The 14,459-nt window shown below is 41.6% G+C and overlaps 1 protein-coding gene and 1 long non-coding RNA gene across 2 annotated transcripts in view; one reads left to right on the top strand and one right to left on the bottom strand.

Annotated features, from left to right (window-relative positions):
- Positions 1-2,363: 2,363 nt before the first annotated feature.
- Positions 2,364-14,459, top strand: part of MRPS31 (mitochondrial ribosomal protein S31) — a 37,193-nt gene continuing 25,097 nt past the window's right edge. Inside the window, exons 1-4 of the mRNA XM_059903099.1 lie at positions 2,364-2,584; positions 6,157-6,441; positions 11,633-11,791; positions 12,544-12,684. Of these exons, the coding sequence (XP_059759082.1) occupies positions 2,460-2,584; positions 6,157-6,441; positions 11,633-11,791; positions 12,544-12,684 (710 nt within the window). The 5' untranslated portion in view covers positions 2,364-2,459. The remainder of the gene's footprint in view (positions 2,585-6,156; positions 6,442-11,632; positions 11,792-12,543; positions 12,685-14,459) is intronic.
- LOC132352544 (uncharacterized) overlaps positions 12,481-14,459 on the bottom strand; it is a 64,104-nt gene continuing 62,125 nt past the window's right edge. The window contains exon 4 of the long non-coding RNA XR_009498768.1: positions 12,481-12,823. This is a non-coding gene — a long non-coding RNA (uncharacterized LOC132352544). The remainder of the gene's footprint in view (positions 12,824-14,459) is intronic.

Genomic DNA, 14,459 nt, shown 5'->3' with positions numbered 1-14,459 from the left:
CATCAAATATGTGAATGAAAAAGCCATGTTGGACATCCAGTCCAGACTAGCTGCTATCTGACTGCAACCACATGAGAGACACCAAGCAGGAACCACCCAGCTGAGCCCAGTCAACCAGAGAGCCATGAGAGATAATAAATTGTTGTTTTAAGCCATTTAATTAAGTTTTGGGGGTGGTCTGTTATGTAGCAATCGATAACTGGGATGTAGAATGATTTTGTTTTTTTCATTTTCATGGCAGGCTTATGGAGTCAGTTAGTGTAGAATTTCATGAGATATTTAGGACAAAGTCACTGATGTATGTCTGGACCTATTTCAGTTGATTTGCTGCCCCTTGCCCAAGGCACATTGCTCTAGAAAGTGCACTTCAAGGGGGCACTGGGAAGAAAATGACTGGTGAATCAACGCCAGAAAAGAAGGAGGACGAAAAACATTTTCTTTTAGACTACGTTTTTGTCACTTTCATAAATGATTGCTCTGCACAATTGCACAAGTTACGGTTTTTCAAAGGACAGATCTATTCTTATTTTTCTCAGAATGTATTGAAGTTCTCTTGTGGTTTAATTTGTGGCCAGTTAGAGCTACTCTATTAATTATCCTTATTGTGGTAATCATTTCATGATGTATGCAAGTCAAATCATTATGCTGCACACCTTAAACTTACACAGTGCTCGTTGTCAATTATATCTCAACAAAACTGGAGGAAAAACAAACACCCCCCCACCCCCAAATAGAGTGCATTTCTTTTTTTTTTTTTTTTTAAATATTACAGTGTTCTGTAGACCTCCCTTGCTATATGTTCGGTCTTTTTGATACATGTATATAATATGTATTTGTATACGTATAGTAACACTAATCTTCATTTATCAATTTCCCCCCCTCCTTTCCTTTTAATTAATTAATTTATTTATTTTTGGGTGTGTTGGGTCTTCGTTTCTGTGCGAGGGCTTTCTCCAGTTCCAGCGAGCGGGGTCCACTCTTCATCGCGGTGCGCGGGCCTCTCACTGTCGCGGCCTCTCTTGTGGCAGAGCACGGGCTCCAGACGCGCAGGCTCAGTAGTCGTGGCTCACGGGCTTAGTTGCTCCACGGCATGTGGGATCTTCCCAGACCAGGGCTCGAACCCGTGTTCCCTGCATTGGCAGGCAGACTCTCAACCACTGCGCCACCAGGGAAGCCCTAGAGTGCATTTCTTGTAGGCAGAAAAAAAAAAAAAAAAAAAAGGAAAGCATCCTTGAGTATACTGTGTTTAGCATTGTCACAAAAGTTCTGCCAGAGCTAGTGGATCTTAGCAAGATCTGTTCAACGTAAGCTGTGTTTTCAGCATCACAAAAATTTCCCCACCAGGGCTTCTCTGGTGGCGCAGTGGTTAAGAATCCACCTGCCAAGGCAGGGGACACAGGTTTGAGCCCTGGTCCGGGAAGATCCCACATGCCGTGGAGCAACTAAGCCCGTGCACCACAACTACTGAGCCTGCGCTGTAGAGCCCGAGAGCCACAGTTGCTGAAGCCCATGCTCTGCAACGAGAAGCCACCTCAACGAGAAGCCCCAGCACGGCATCGCCCGCTCATCACAACTAGAGAAAGCCCACGTGCAGCAATGAAGACAACGCAGCCAAAAATAAATAAATAAAATAAATAAATTTATTTAAAAAAATTCCCCACCAATTTTGATTCGTTTTTGAAGCGGCAGGGAAAATGTTGATGCTAATAGTCAACCGACAGTATGGAATTCTAAGCTAGAGGTTGCCATGTGACCTACTAGCCGGCATTTTTCACCCGGGTGTGTAGGCTCATGCCCTTCCAGATCTGAGAATCCCTCATCTCTTCTGGGCCACTGTTCACTGCCTTCATACGGGGCAGGAGAAAGCCAGGTCTTTCTCTTGCATTTTTTTTTTTTTTTTAATCTCTAAGGCCATTTTAGATCAATGAAATATATGTCTCATGTTTTGACTCTCCGTCAAAAACAGAGACTGAAAAGAAATACTAATTTATCGGACAGCATGTCCCATGTTAATTTTGTTTTTTAACCTCCTTGGTGGCCATGGATCATTTTGAGAATATGATGAACGCTGTGGATCTTCTCCCCCTAACGCCGCACAGTAGGGTCTGTTCTGCGCCTCATCTTACTGGCCCCATCAGCGGTATTTTGCACAGATGATCGCTCCCTCCACTCTCAGCTCTCGGGTCAGGGCCCCGTCCCCAGCGCCACCCCCTTGCTGACCTCAGTTGACTCCACCTCTGGGATGGGGCCAGAATCGCCGAGGGCGGGGAGGAGTCGCCTGGAGACAGCGGGCTCGGCCGCGGGCGCACCCGGAACACAATTAGCAGCCCCTGTTGTCCGCCGGCACACGAAGCGAGAGGAGCGCGTCGGGCTGGGGAACGGAAGCGGGAGTTGGGGGGCGTGTTTGTCAGAGGACGCGTCGTCTCCCCTGTGTGCCCTATTCTGTTTGTTTCTCCGCGATGTTTCCGAGGGTCTCGGCTCTCCTCCCTCTTCGCCCGCTTTCCCGCCTCCCTTTGTGCTCCGGAGGCCCAGAGGTATCGGCGGCCGCCGTCGTGCTACTCGCTTCTCCGCGTGGGACTGTCAGGTACCGCGTTGCAGCGCTGTTGGTCCCGCAGGTCTTCAGGCAACCCCTGTCTCCGTTCCTGCACATTCAGTGCTCTTTCTCCGGCTTCCTGGAGTCCGTGTTATGATCCGCGGGATCTTAGAAGCCGTCGCTTTAAATCTGAGCAAAGGGAAATCCCAGAAAGATAAAATGACTTGCCCAAGGTCATGGTGACAGGCCTGGTCCGCTGCCCTGTGCTCTTTCTACGACATACCGTGCCTCATCTCTCTTGCCACTTCTCCCCTCATTTTACCCAGGTTCCAGAAAGCGAAGTTGTTTTGTTTTATGGTTTTGTTTTTTGGTTTTTTTTGCCTCCCAAGACTGTGATGGTTTCATTTTTACCTTCATTATTGAAAACGCTTGCCGTGTGCCAGCCCTGGGGTTAAGACCCTAGTAACACAGTCCTGCCATCGCCGAGCTTAGAGTTCCACCACATAGGCAATTCAAGTATAGTGGAGTAATCGCTGAGATAGTGTAGGTAGCGCAGAGTGCCACAGAATTCATTGAACTGGTAATTGCTGGGTGAGCAAATCGAGACGCCTAACCATTGCAGGAGAGGTTCAGAGTATCCTTTCTGGAAAAGAAGTCTGATAAAATCTAAAGGGGGCCCAAGGGTTGGAGTTAGCCAGGCAAGAAAAAGATTTGCAGCATACTTGGTGTTGGTATGTATTTTCTGAGAACTCTCATGATTATGAAAACTTAATTCTCCTGCATAGATATTCCATGCAGATCAGTTGGGGGCCCTTTTGGTTAAGTACAGCCCTGAAGCAGGTTAGGAGCAGTGGGGATGGGAAGAAGTAGCTGGATGGAAAAGAATTCACGGGTGAAATTGCTAGGATGTGATATATGATGAGGTAAGGGTAGGGCAGTCAGAGCAAAGATTTCAGGTGGCTGCTTGGAAGGATTAGGGTACCATTAATGTTAACAGAAGAATGAGGAGCAGCTTTGAGAAGGCTTTTACAATATGTCATAGTTTTTAGAATACAAAAATAGCTATTTATGGTAAGAGGCCCCTTCAGTACAGAAGAGTGAAAAATGGAAGGTCAGTCTGAGAGGCAAGCTCTTGAATGTGGTTTTGGATGTGCTGCATTTGAGGTGCTATTGAGATGCTGTCAGTGGAAACAAGCCCAGGTGGGAGGTTAGGGCTAGAGTTTTATTATTTTAGTGTTATGGAGTTACTTCCTTATACATGATTTTCCTGGTATAAATATAGGTTACTTTCTGTAGTACTAGAGCAGTCTTGGAAGGAAACATTGAAGTACGGGTTATATGTGAGATTCTTTCTCCTGATTGCCACCTTTCTGTTATAATACCTTTAGTATTAATTTAACTTTCACATGTAAAATAGTAGAGCATTTTCCTAAATTCAATGGTATCACATATTGAATATTACAATGTGTCCGTGTACTGAATTTTTTAAAATAAATTTATTTATTTATTTATGGCTGCGTTATTTATGGCCTTGTTGCTACACGCAGGCTTTCTCTGGTTGCGGCGAGCGGGGGCTACTCTTTGTTGCGGTGCACAGACTTCTCATTGCCATGGTTTCTCTTGTTGTGGAGCACAGGCTCTAGGTGCACGGGCTTCAGTAGTTGTGGCTCACGGGCTCAGTAGTTGTGGCACACAGGCTCTAGAGCGCAGGCTCAGTAGTTGTGGCGCACAAGCTTAGTTGCTCTGCGGCATGTGGGATCTTCCCAGACCAGGGCTCGAACCCGTGTCCCCTGCATTGGCGGACGGATTCTTAACCACTGCGCCACCAGGGAAGTCCCCTGTGTACTGATTATAAGGATACTGGTTAAGCAGTTGGTTTTCATTCGATTTTTAAGTGTCTGATGTGTTAGCCTCTGACATTTTTATGAGCAGATCAAATAGTTTGTTTCAGCGTTTTTGGAAATAGCCATTTCTCTTTCATTACAGGGTCCCTCATCTGGCACTACCACTTACTAGCTTTGAGAACTTGAGATACTATTTAACCCAGGGTCTGATGCAGGTTCTTGAGATCAGTTGCACCAGAATCACCTGAGGTCCTGATTAAATTCAGATCCTTGGGCCTGATTCCAAACTTACCAACTGAGAATCTCAGGAATCCATGTTTTAAATCAGCTCCCTAGGTGATTCATATAACCTCTAAAGGTTAAGAACCACTAATTTAACCTTTTTGAGCAGCAGTTTCTTCTATAATATGGGAATAATAAAACCTGTTCTGTAAGAGTGTAAGGATTAAATGGCATGTGTAACATAGCTACTCAGATGTGGGCCTCTGATGGGCAGCCTCAGCATTACTTGGGAACTTGTTAGAAATGAAGACTCTGAGTTCCTCCCCAAAGCTACTGAATCAGAGTTCCTCGGTGGAACCAAAGAATCTGTGTTTCAGCAAGTCCTTTAGGCAGTTATCATGCATATTAAAGTTTGAGAAACAGTGCTCTAGCCTGTTAGCTTCATGAAATAGGCACCGTGAAATTTTTATTTACTAAGGCATCATCAATGCCTAGTATAGAGCCCAGCACAGAGTAGATATTCATTATATTTAATAAATGACTTTTTGTACTTTATACCCTCTTACTGAAACTAACACATTCATTAGTTTTTAAAATTCTTCAACATTAACTATCAAAAGGTTCTTAATGCCACAAAATAAAGTTAGATATTTGGGTTCCTTAGAATTGGGAAATCTTTTTTTGCATGAGTCTGAAATAGATGTGATTGTTTGTGTTGTTCTTTTTCACAAATAAATCTGAAGAAGAAAGCAGAATGACAACTCTAGCCACTGAAGATTCTTTTTTTCTGTTCCAGTTTAGCTTAGTTTACAGATAGTGGTCAGTTAAATGACATGGAGCTCAATGAGAAAGTTGAATAGATTAGAATCACACCCAGGAATTTTTTTGAAGAAAGTAACCTTTTTTTTTACTGATAGCAATTTCTTTATTTTCATATTGTTTAATTGTGACTTTTTATAGAGATCTTATATCATGTTAAGAGCAAGGACTCGGCAGTCTGTCAGTTTGGGGTTTGAGAATAATACGTTGAAATTTATTAACCATGTCAGTGTTTTGCAACTTTTTTAATGTCATGGAACATAGACAATGATATTTGTACCAAACCTTGAGATAAATGGGAGGCGGTAACAGACAGGTGCACCAGCGGCCCTGCTCCTCGCCCAGCCACTTCAAGGACCAGGTGGTCAGTATCTCAGCACACCTGTAACTCATTTGTGCTCACCAGCGGGTCTTAGGCCTTAGTGAGCTCTGAGCTACATGACCTTGGCTAAGTTACTCCTCTGGTTTCCAGTTTCCTTATCTGCAAAATGGGGATAATACCTACCTTTTGGAGTTGATGTGGGTATGAGAAAATGTACATAAAATGTTGCACAAGACTAGGCACATAGTACATGTTCAATAAATGTTAAATTGCTGTCATTACAGTTGCTGATAACAGTAATAAGCAAAAGGGAAGGGTTTAATTGAAAAAATTTTAAACACATAGAAGCAGCGTTTTGAGCCCTGTACTATTTTGCAGTGTTTTTTTGTTTTCTTTTTTTTCTTTAATCTTTTCAGGACAAAAAATAATATCCAAAGATATTTTGGCACTAACGGCGTGATCTGTAGCAAAAAAGATGAGCATTCTGTTCCAACCCGTGAGATTTCCAAGGAGACAGAGAGCCAACACAGTGTAAAGGAGAATACAAAAAAAGACTTGGTAAATATTCTTAAGGGAATGAAAGTTGAATTAAGCACAGTAAATGTACAAACAACAAAGCCACCCAACAGAAGACAACTTAAAAGTTTGGCGGCTTCAACTGTCAGACCTCAGAATGCTCCAGAAGATGCCCCCCAAAAGAGGTAAATTGAATTGCAATTTGAGTGTTTTTCTTTGAAAGTAATTTTTGAAACTCCAGTCTTTTTCTTTTAGAAAAAAAAATTTTTAATTAAAGTACATTGGAGATACAGAGTTAATGAAGACTAAATATTAGTTTGTAAACACAGAGACTAATAATTAAATGAGAAATACTGTTATTGTTCTATATTTAAATAAGTGGATATCTGTATGGAGTCTAGAGGAAAAGAGTAGTGATCTATCTAATTGAGAATTCCACATTCTCTTACATATTCATCACTTATTAACTGCATTTAATTGCTTCTTTAAGCTGTTAATTAACAAATTATTTACATCCTGATTTGAAGGTTGCTTTGTGTCTCTGAAGGACTTCTTTATTTGAAATTTCATTAAAAAAAGTCCACCTAGGATAGAATTTTGTCATGTTAATTACAGCTGTTTCATATTACTTCCTTTGACCAGTAATTATCAGGGCTCTCAGCTTACGTGGTTTCCTCGAAGTATTGTAATTACTTGTGCTTGTCAAAAGAGTATAATATTTTACTGATTCTAAGTGCAATCGGTGATATTTTAGCATTGTGTTGTAGTTTAAATGGCAGTATTTTGTTTTAGTGATATATAAATAATGATTACACCAGTGACATCGTCAATTCAAGTAATAAGAAATGTGGCTTTAAGATCTCCATCTCTGACTTCTCTTAGCAGAATAAACAGATAGTATAGATTTCTATTCCCAGAATGACTTAACATTTTAACAGAACTGCTTGGTTTCTACATTGTATCATATTGTATCTAAACTACCACTGGAAAGCATAATTGGGTGGTAGAGAGTAAGCTAATTCAAACAGGAAATGCCCATGTTAAGTACCTTCTCCTCCTTTTTAGAAACAATATAAAACAAATAAAAAATATATACACACGTAATTAGGTAATACTCCGACACACATTTATAATTACTTATGAAGAGTGAGGGTTTTTCCCCAGCTTCCAGACCTGTTTATGATTCATTTCGCTTTTTATTATAATTATACAATTTAATTAACTATTAATGAAATGGTTAAAATGAGTTGATTGCTTTGCAAAGACTCAGTAAAGGTAATTTTAAAAGTTGCTTTCCAATTAGGTATGAATGAGACAAGCATAAGAGTCCAGGAAAATTCTGCACTCAGACTGCTTTGTAAGCGTTTTAAATTCTTGCTCCATGTTTCCACTTTAAAGAAACCAAAACTGGCAATATTGGAGGATGTACTATGGGTGTAGTATACATATAAGAGATGTATCAATACCTTGAACTTCTATCAGTGGTCCTGTGTTCAAAGAAGAGGCTTTGATCCTATATCAAAAGATTGGTGAATGAGATACATTTATTTTGAGTTTTTAAAAATGTATCTTTTAATGATTCCCACCCCCCTCCAGTCTGCTTTTTTTTTTTTTTAAGGAATCCCAGATGCAGAGAATTGGGTTAGTCATCGTCTTTGATTCATGATGTGCTGTCGTCATTGCCCCGCGCATGGCCCGCTTTTAGCTCGTTTATTTGTATTATATGTCGAACACCCTCCCCCGTGTTGATACAGTTACCATGGATGCATAACAATTGCCCCCAAACTCAGCAGCATAAAACAGCCTTTTTCATGCTCACGCATTCTGTGGGTCAGCAGTTTGGACGGAGTACAGTAGAGAAGGCTCACCTCTGCTCCGTGATGTCTGGGGCCTCAGCTGGAAGACTTGGAAGTTTGGGAGCTGGAGTCATCTGTGGGTTTGCTCACTCAGGTCTGACAGTTGATGCTGGCTGTTAGCTGACACCTTAGCCAGGACTGTTACAGAACCACCTATATGTGGCCTGGGCTTCCTCACTGCATGGTGGCTGGGTTCCAAGGGTGAGTGTCCCAAGAGAAAACGAGCCCCTAGGAATTTGTATCGTTTTATGACCTAGCCTTGGAGTCAGACTGGACATCGCCACTCTCCTTCCTGTTCCATATTGACTTTTGAAGGGTTCTTACTTTTTAATATAGCAACTGCTGGAGAACCATCTTCACAAAGATATGGTGGCATTGAAAGGAATGCAGTAGTCTAATGTTAAAACTGTGAACTACCTTGAGTTAGTAGTTCACACACTCACTGACAGACGTGGCTGACATTTCCCTATGGTACTCCAGGGTGCCTTAGGGCACAGTTTGGGAACCAGGGTCCTGGTCTACATTGAGCTCCCTGTGAGAGGCCCTGGGACCACACCTTTAAGTTTCCTAGAATTCTTGTCTGAAGGGCACTCTAAGGCACCATCTTAAATCTTTCTAAGATCTTAACAGAGGGTTTTACAGTCATGCCCATGGCTTTATCTTTAGACCGTTTTCCTAATGCTGCCCTGGATTTGATCTCTGTACAGAAGCCATTTCTAAATTTTAGCATCATTTGCTATCTGGAGGAGCTAAGAATGAGAAATGTTTTATTTTTGATCCCAGCAAGTCTTGGCTCCTTTATGTGGGACAGTTCTTTCTTCTCTCTCCTCTCACATTTTACCATCGGCCACTAAGAAGGCAGGAGGCACCTTCAGTATTCTGTCTGGAAGGCTCCTTGGTAGGTCGTCCAATTCATTGAGCATCTCTCTCATTTGCCACATTACTTCAAGCAATAATGTCGCTAAACAAAGGCCCCCTTTCCTCCAGCTTCCAGTAACGTTGATTTTCCTACAGCCCTCACTCTCAGCTTCCTTGAGCGTTTCCAGGCTCTGACAGTCTCTTTGAGGCCCTAAGCTTTCTCTAACACTTGCCTCAGGGTCTCTCCGGTTTCCCCCCTCTGCCAGTACCCAAAACTCTCCCATACATTTTAGGTTTTTTTGTTTTTGTGTTATTACAGCAGCACCCAAGCTCCAGGCACCAAACTCTGTTCCAGTTATCTTATCGCTGCGTAACAAACCATTCCAACGCTTAGTGGCAGCATCTCTCTGCAGTCTGGGCAAAGAGCTGCAGATAGCTTTGTCTGCTCCACTCAGCGTCAGCAAGGGCAGCTTCAAAGCTGGCATCTGGAATTCTCTGAAAGCTTGCCCACGTACAGTACATTCCAGTGCTTGATGCTGGCTATTGGCTGAGACCATATTTGGGGCTCTTGGCCAGAACACTTACCCAGGGCCTCTCCAAGTGGCCTGGGCTTCTTTACAACCTGAGAGCTGGGGTCCATGGACACACGTCTCAAGAGAGATCCCAACAAAAGTCGTGTCACATTATGTGGCCTAGCCTCACAAGTCACAGGACACCATTTCTCTCTCATTCTGTTCATTGAGGCAGTCACGAAGTCTCCCTTGGTTTCAGGGGGAGGGGAAATTGCCTCTCTAGATGGGCTTGTAGAAAGGTTTTGGAAGAGCTTGTGGGACCAGAAACACTGCTGTCTGTTTTATGAAAATATCTGCCACAGCCGTTAACCTGATTACCGTAGTTGTCAGCTGTATCGAAGGCAACATTATTATGATAAAATTGACCCCCTGAATAACTCATTGCATCTGGATTGGGCGAACTGTAGGTACGTTACGGTTCAGCGTACTTAGGGCTTCCTTGAGTGCAGTTACTCTTGTAACTGCATGTCCCTTGTAGGGACCACAGATACTCTGCCTGTGGCCTTGTTACAAGAGATACGGGTTCCTGTGGGGCACTAAGCTCCTGCACCTGCGCGATGTGGGTCGCCTGTCCTAACTCCTGGATGGCTGTGTGATGTGTCACCCACAAGTGCTGCAGGGACTCCCCGAGAGGGACACCTGAGGCTGCCCTGCCAGCCTGCTGTGGTTCTGCCCTTTACCTTTCTGAGTAGTCCGGGCCAGGCATGTCAGTGGTAGTCTTGTGCGTCTGCATGTATTGTGAAACCTTACAAGACCCCTGGTGGGTGCAGTGATAACCATAGTTTCTAGCTCCTCTTTTAAGTAACATTCTCTTAACCAAGCAACTACCTGCTCTGATTTCAGCTACCTATTCATTAAGGTCCCCTTTCCTCCAGCTTCCAGTAACATTGATTTTCCTACAGCCCTCACTCTCAGCTTCCTTGAGCGTTTCCAGGCTCTGACAGTCTCTTTGAGGCCCAGCTTCAGGGATGTGGGAACTTTGATTTGCATGTTAGACATTATTTCCTAAGATAGAAAGCCAGGTATAGTAAAACAGTAATTTGGATCCCACTCATTGAGATGGCAATTTTCAGTGATGTAAAAAATGTAAATAACTTTTTATATCTGGCATATTTTTCTCCTAACTTACCCTAATTTACTGAAGAACAGCTTTTTTTTTTTTTTTTAGCTTATGGAAAATTTAAAACATAAACAAAATCATATGATGAAGTTTTGATAATTATCAAATCTTGCCATTCTTGTCATCTATACCTTCACCCACTTTCCATCTCCCACTTGATGATTTTATGGGGTTTTTTTCCAGGTAAAATTTACATACATTAAAGTGTACACATCTTAGCTGTAGGATTTTGGCAAATTGATGTGCCCATGTAACCCACACGCTTTCCAAGATGCAGAGCATTTCCCATCTTCACCTTCCCCATCAGTAACCTTCTGTCCTGAGGCAGCCACTGTTCTGATTTTTTTCACCTTAATTTGGCCTCTTCTAGAACTTGATATAAGTGGAATCATACCGTACATACTTTTTTAAATCCAGCTTCTTTCATTCAGTTTCATACGTGTTGTGGTGTGAGCGGCGTACTGTTCCGTTGCATGGATATATCACTGTTTATCTGTTCTGATGATAGACCTTTGGGTTGTTTCCAATTTGAGGATATTACGATTAAAGCTTGTATAAACAGGTTTAACCACTTTTATATTTGCTTGCAGTCTGTATTGTTTTTGAAATAAAATGGCATCTAACTTAAAAATCCACTAATTTATCACTTTCGAGGCTGATCCCTCATTCCTCCACGTTAATCTATTGCTCTGAGTTAGTATTGTGCTTCATTAACCATCCATTAACTTTAACTTTCAATATGGTAACATTTATATAAAACCGATACCTAATATTTAAGAATTCTTTTTTTAAAAAAATTTTAGTGAAGTATAGTTGATTTACAGTGCTGTGTTAAGAATTCTTGATTTTGTCAGAAATTGAATTGAATGATACTTTTTGAAGGACAAAAAGTTTTCTCCCAAGAAATCATTTTACTTTCCACTGAAGTAATGCCTCTTTTCTCTCATTTGTCTTCCATGTTCTCTTTCAGAAGTGAGTCCCTGAGCCCGGAGTTGGTGGCGGCGGCCTCCGCGGTTGCAGACTCTCTCCCTTTGGACAAGCAGATGACCAAGTCGGAGCTGCTCAGGCAGCTCCAGCAGCACGAGGAAGGCTCGAGGGCACAGAAGGATGGAGCAAGACCTAAAATTAGGTTGGTGCATCAAATAGCTATGTCAGTGATGCTGATATGACAAAACAGGCTGGCTTCATGTGAGTGCTGAGTTATATTACATAATATATTCATTTATATATAAAATATGCCTCCTAAGTATTAGCAGTTTGATTTCTTTTAAAACTTGTGTGTTAAGTAAGATTTCAGTTTTAAAAGACCAATTGAATGATTAAACTTCTTTTGAGAAGTTACATAATTTCTTTCTTGTCCCTGAAAAAGAAGTGGTAAATTCAGTAATGTTATTTAAAATAAAGAAATAAATAATAGAATAAGACAATTTCTCTGAGAAGTTTTTTTTTTAGTTAAATAATATGCTGGTTTTATGCACAATATGATCACGCACTTTATTTGTGTTTGAACAAATGCAAGGCAATAAATAAATATGGCTAAATCTCAACTTTAATATAGGTTTCTAATCTAGGTGCTAGGTATACAGATATTGATATCCACTTGTGTGGAAGTTTGACAGTTTTTCATGAGGGACACTTTTAATTATGTTTTAAATGAACATTTCTGAAGAATATCTTTAAAAGAGAGAAACCCACATCAATCTTAGTGGTCTGTGGTGTTAACAGGCAACATATAATTTTTTATTTAAACATGACTTTTTGTTCAGTATTAGTGCATAGAAGTGAAATAAGAATTAAGTGATATGAATCTCATGTTTAAGAAAGTTTATTATTCTTCTGTAGCTAAAATTTCTAACACACTTGACCTTTTTCTTATTTCAGTTTCACTGACATCATATCAGATATGAAAGTTGCCAGATCTGCCACAGCGAGAGTTAACACAAGACCAGTGCATCAGATTCAGTTTGATGAAGGGACTGATGATTTTGTTGGCCGAGAGAAGCCTGCTGATCTGAGAAGAAGGTGTTCAGGCTCTGCAGTCTGTTTGGTTTTGTTTGTTGAACTGTAGATTTACTTTGTTGCTGTGCATATTGTTGCTGTTGGGTGTCTGAGCATCACGGATGCATTTATATCTGTCTCCTTACTCTCCACGTCCCATTTCCTAGAGAGGGAAAGATGTACTGGGTTTAGCAGCCCTACATTTTTCTATATCGTAAATCAGAATGGGCCCTGCCTCACATTTACCCACGGTGAATAAAGGTCTCCTGATTTAGAATAAGTGGAGCTGACTGAATTCTGAACAAATGAATGTTTTGCGAGAAACACTGTTTTTCATTCTGATGTGTGCCTAACAGTGTATATTCATGTACTCTCTCTATCTCTCTACATAATCATCTTTCTTCATACCTTAGAGAAATAACCCACCATCAAAAAAAGAAAGATCCATTATAATACCTTAAAGTAGTACATTATTTGTGGCAATCTGAATTTGGTAATTTGCAGTTCTTAAAGATGCTAAGCCATGCCTTACATAGTTTTTTGGTTGTTTTTTAATACATTTATTTATTTTGTTTATTTATTTTTGGCTGCATTGGGTCTTTGTTGCCGCACATGGGCTTTCTCTAGTTGTGGTGAGTGGGGGCTACTCTTCGTTACGGTGCACAGGCTTCTCATTGCAGCAGCTTCTCATTGCGGAGCACAGGCTCTAGGCGCACGGGCTTCAGTAGTTGTGGCACACGGGCTCAGTAGTTGTGGTGCACAGGCTCAGTTGCTCCGCGGCATGTGGGATCTTCCCTGACCAGGGCTCGAACCTGTGTCCCCTGCATTGGCAGGCGGATTCTTAACCACCGCGCCACCAGGGAAGTCCTAGGCAGCTTTTTAATGCAGTCATTATATGCTCATATACCCCCTCCGTACTTTTTCAGCTTCTTCCTCACCACCTTCTAATTTTTGATGACAGCTCGAATCATTAAAAATCAATCTATAATATAGCATTCTGATGTAGCTGCCTGGCATCATTTCAAAGAAGACTGATTTAAAGAAGACTAAATTTAAATATTTTGGGGCAATATTTTTTGGTTTGTTTTTTGTTTTTTTAACAAATTTAATGCCTTTTCTATCTTATTTATTTATTTATTTTTGGCTGCGTTGGGTCTTCATTGCCGTGCATGGGCTTTCTCTAGTTGTGGTGAGCGGGGGCTACCCTTTATTGTGGTGCGCGGGCTTCTCATTGCGGTGGCTTCTCTTGTTGCAGAGCACAGGCTCTAGGTGCACAGGCTTCAGTAGTTGTGGGACGTGGGCTCAGTAGTTGTGGCTTGTGGGCTCTAGAGCGCAGGTTCAGTAGTTGTGGCGCACAGGCTTAGTTGCTCCGCAGCATGTGGGATCTTCCCGGACCAGGGCTCGAACTGGTGTCCCCTGCATTGGCAGGCTGATTCTTAACCACTGCGCCACCAGGGAAGTCCCAGGGCAATATTTAATAAGTTAAACTCTAAGTACACATTCTACTTTATTCAATGTCATAGATATAAATATCACTTTAAATTAGTAATTCAAATAATCTTCCGAAGTCACTATAACCCCTCAACTTCCTTTGTTAACTGCTGACCATCTTTTCCAATCTTCCTGTACAAATTAATAATCTAACACCCAGGAGGAGCTAACTCAGGTTCCTGAGATTATACGTAGAGCAAAACCCATGGAATACACAACACACAGAAAACATTCTGTAAGCACATCCTGCTATGACGTTCAGTTAGTGTTTGTCAGACCGTGCTAAATATTTGGTTCCCCCTCCCAAC

This window comes from Balaenoptera ricei, chromosome 18 (assembly GCF_028023285.1).
Source record: "Balaenoptera ricei isolate mBalRic1 chromosome 18, mBalRic1.hap2, whole genome shotgun sequence".
NCBI lineage: Eukaryota > Metazoa > Chordata > Mammalia > Artiodactyla > Balaenopteridae > Balaenoptera > Balaenoptera ricei.
Note: the sequence above shows the minus strand (reverse complement) of the source record. Positions and strands in the feature narration are given on the sequence as shown.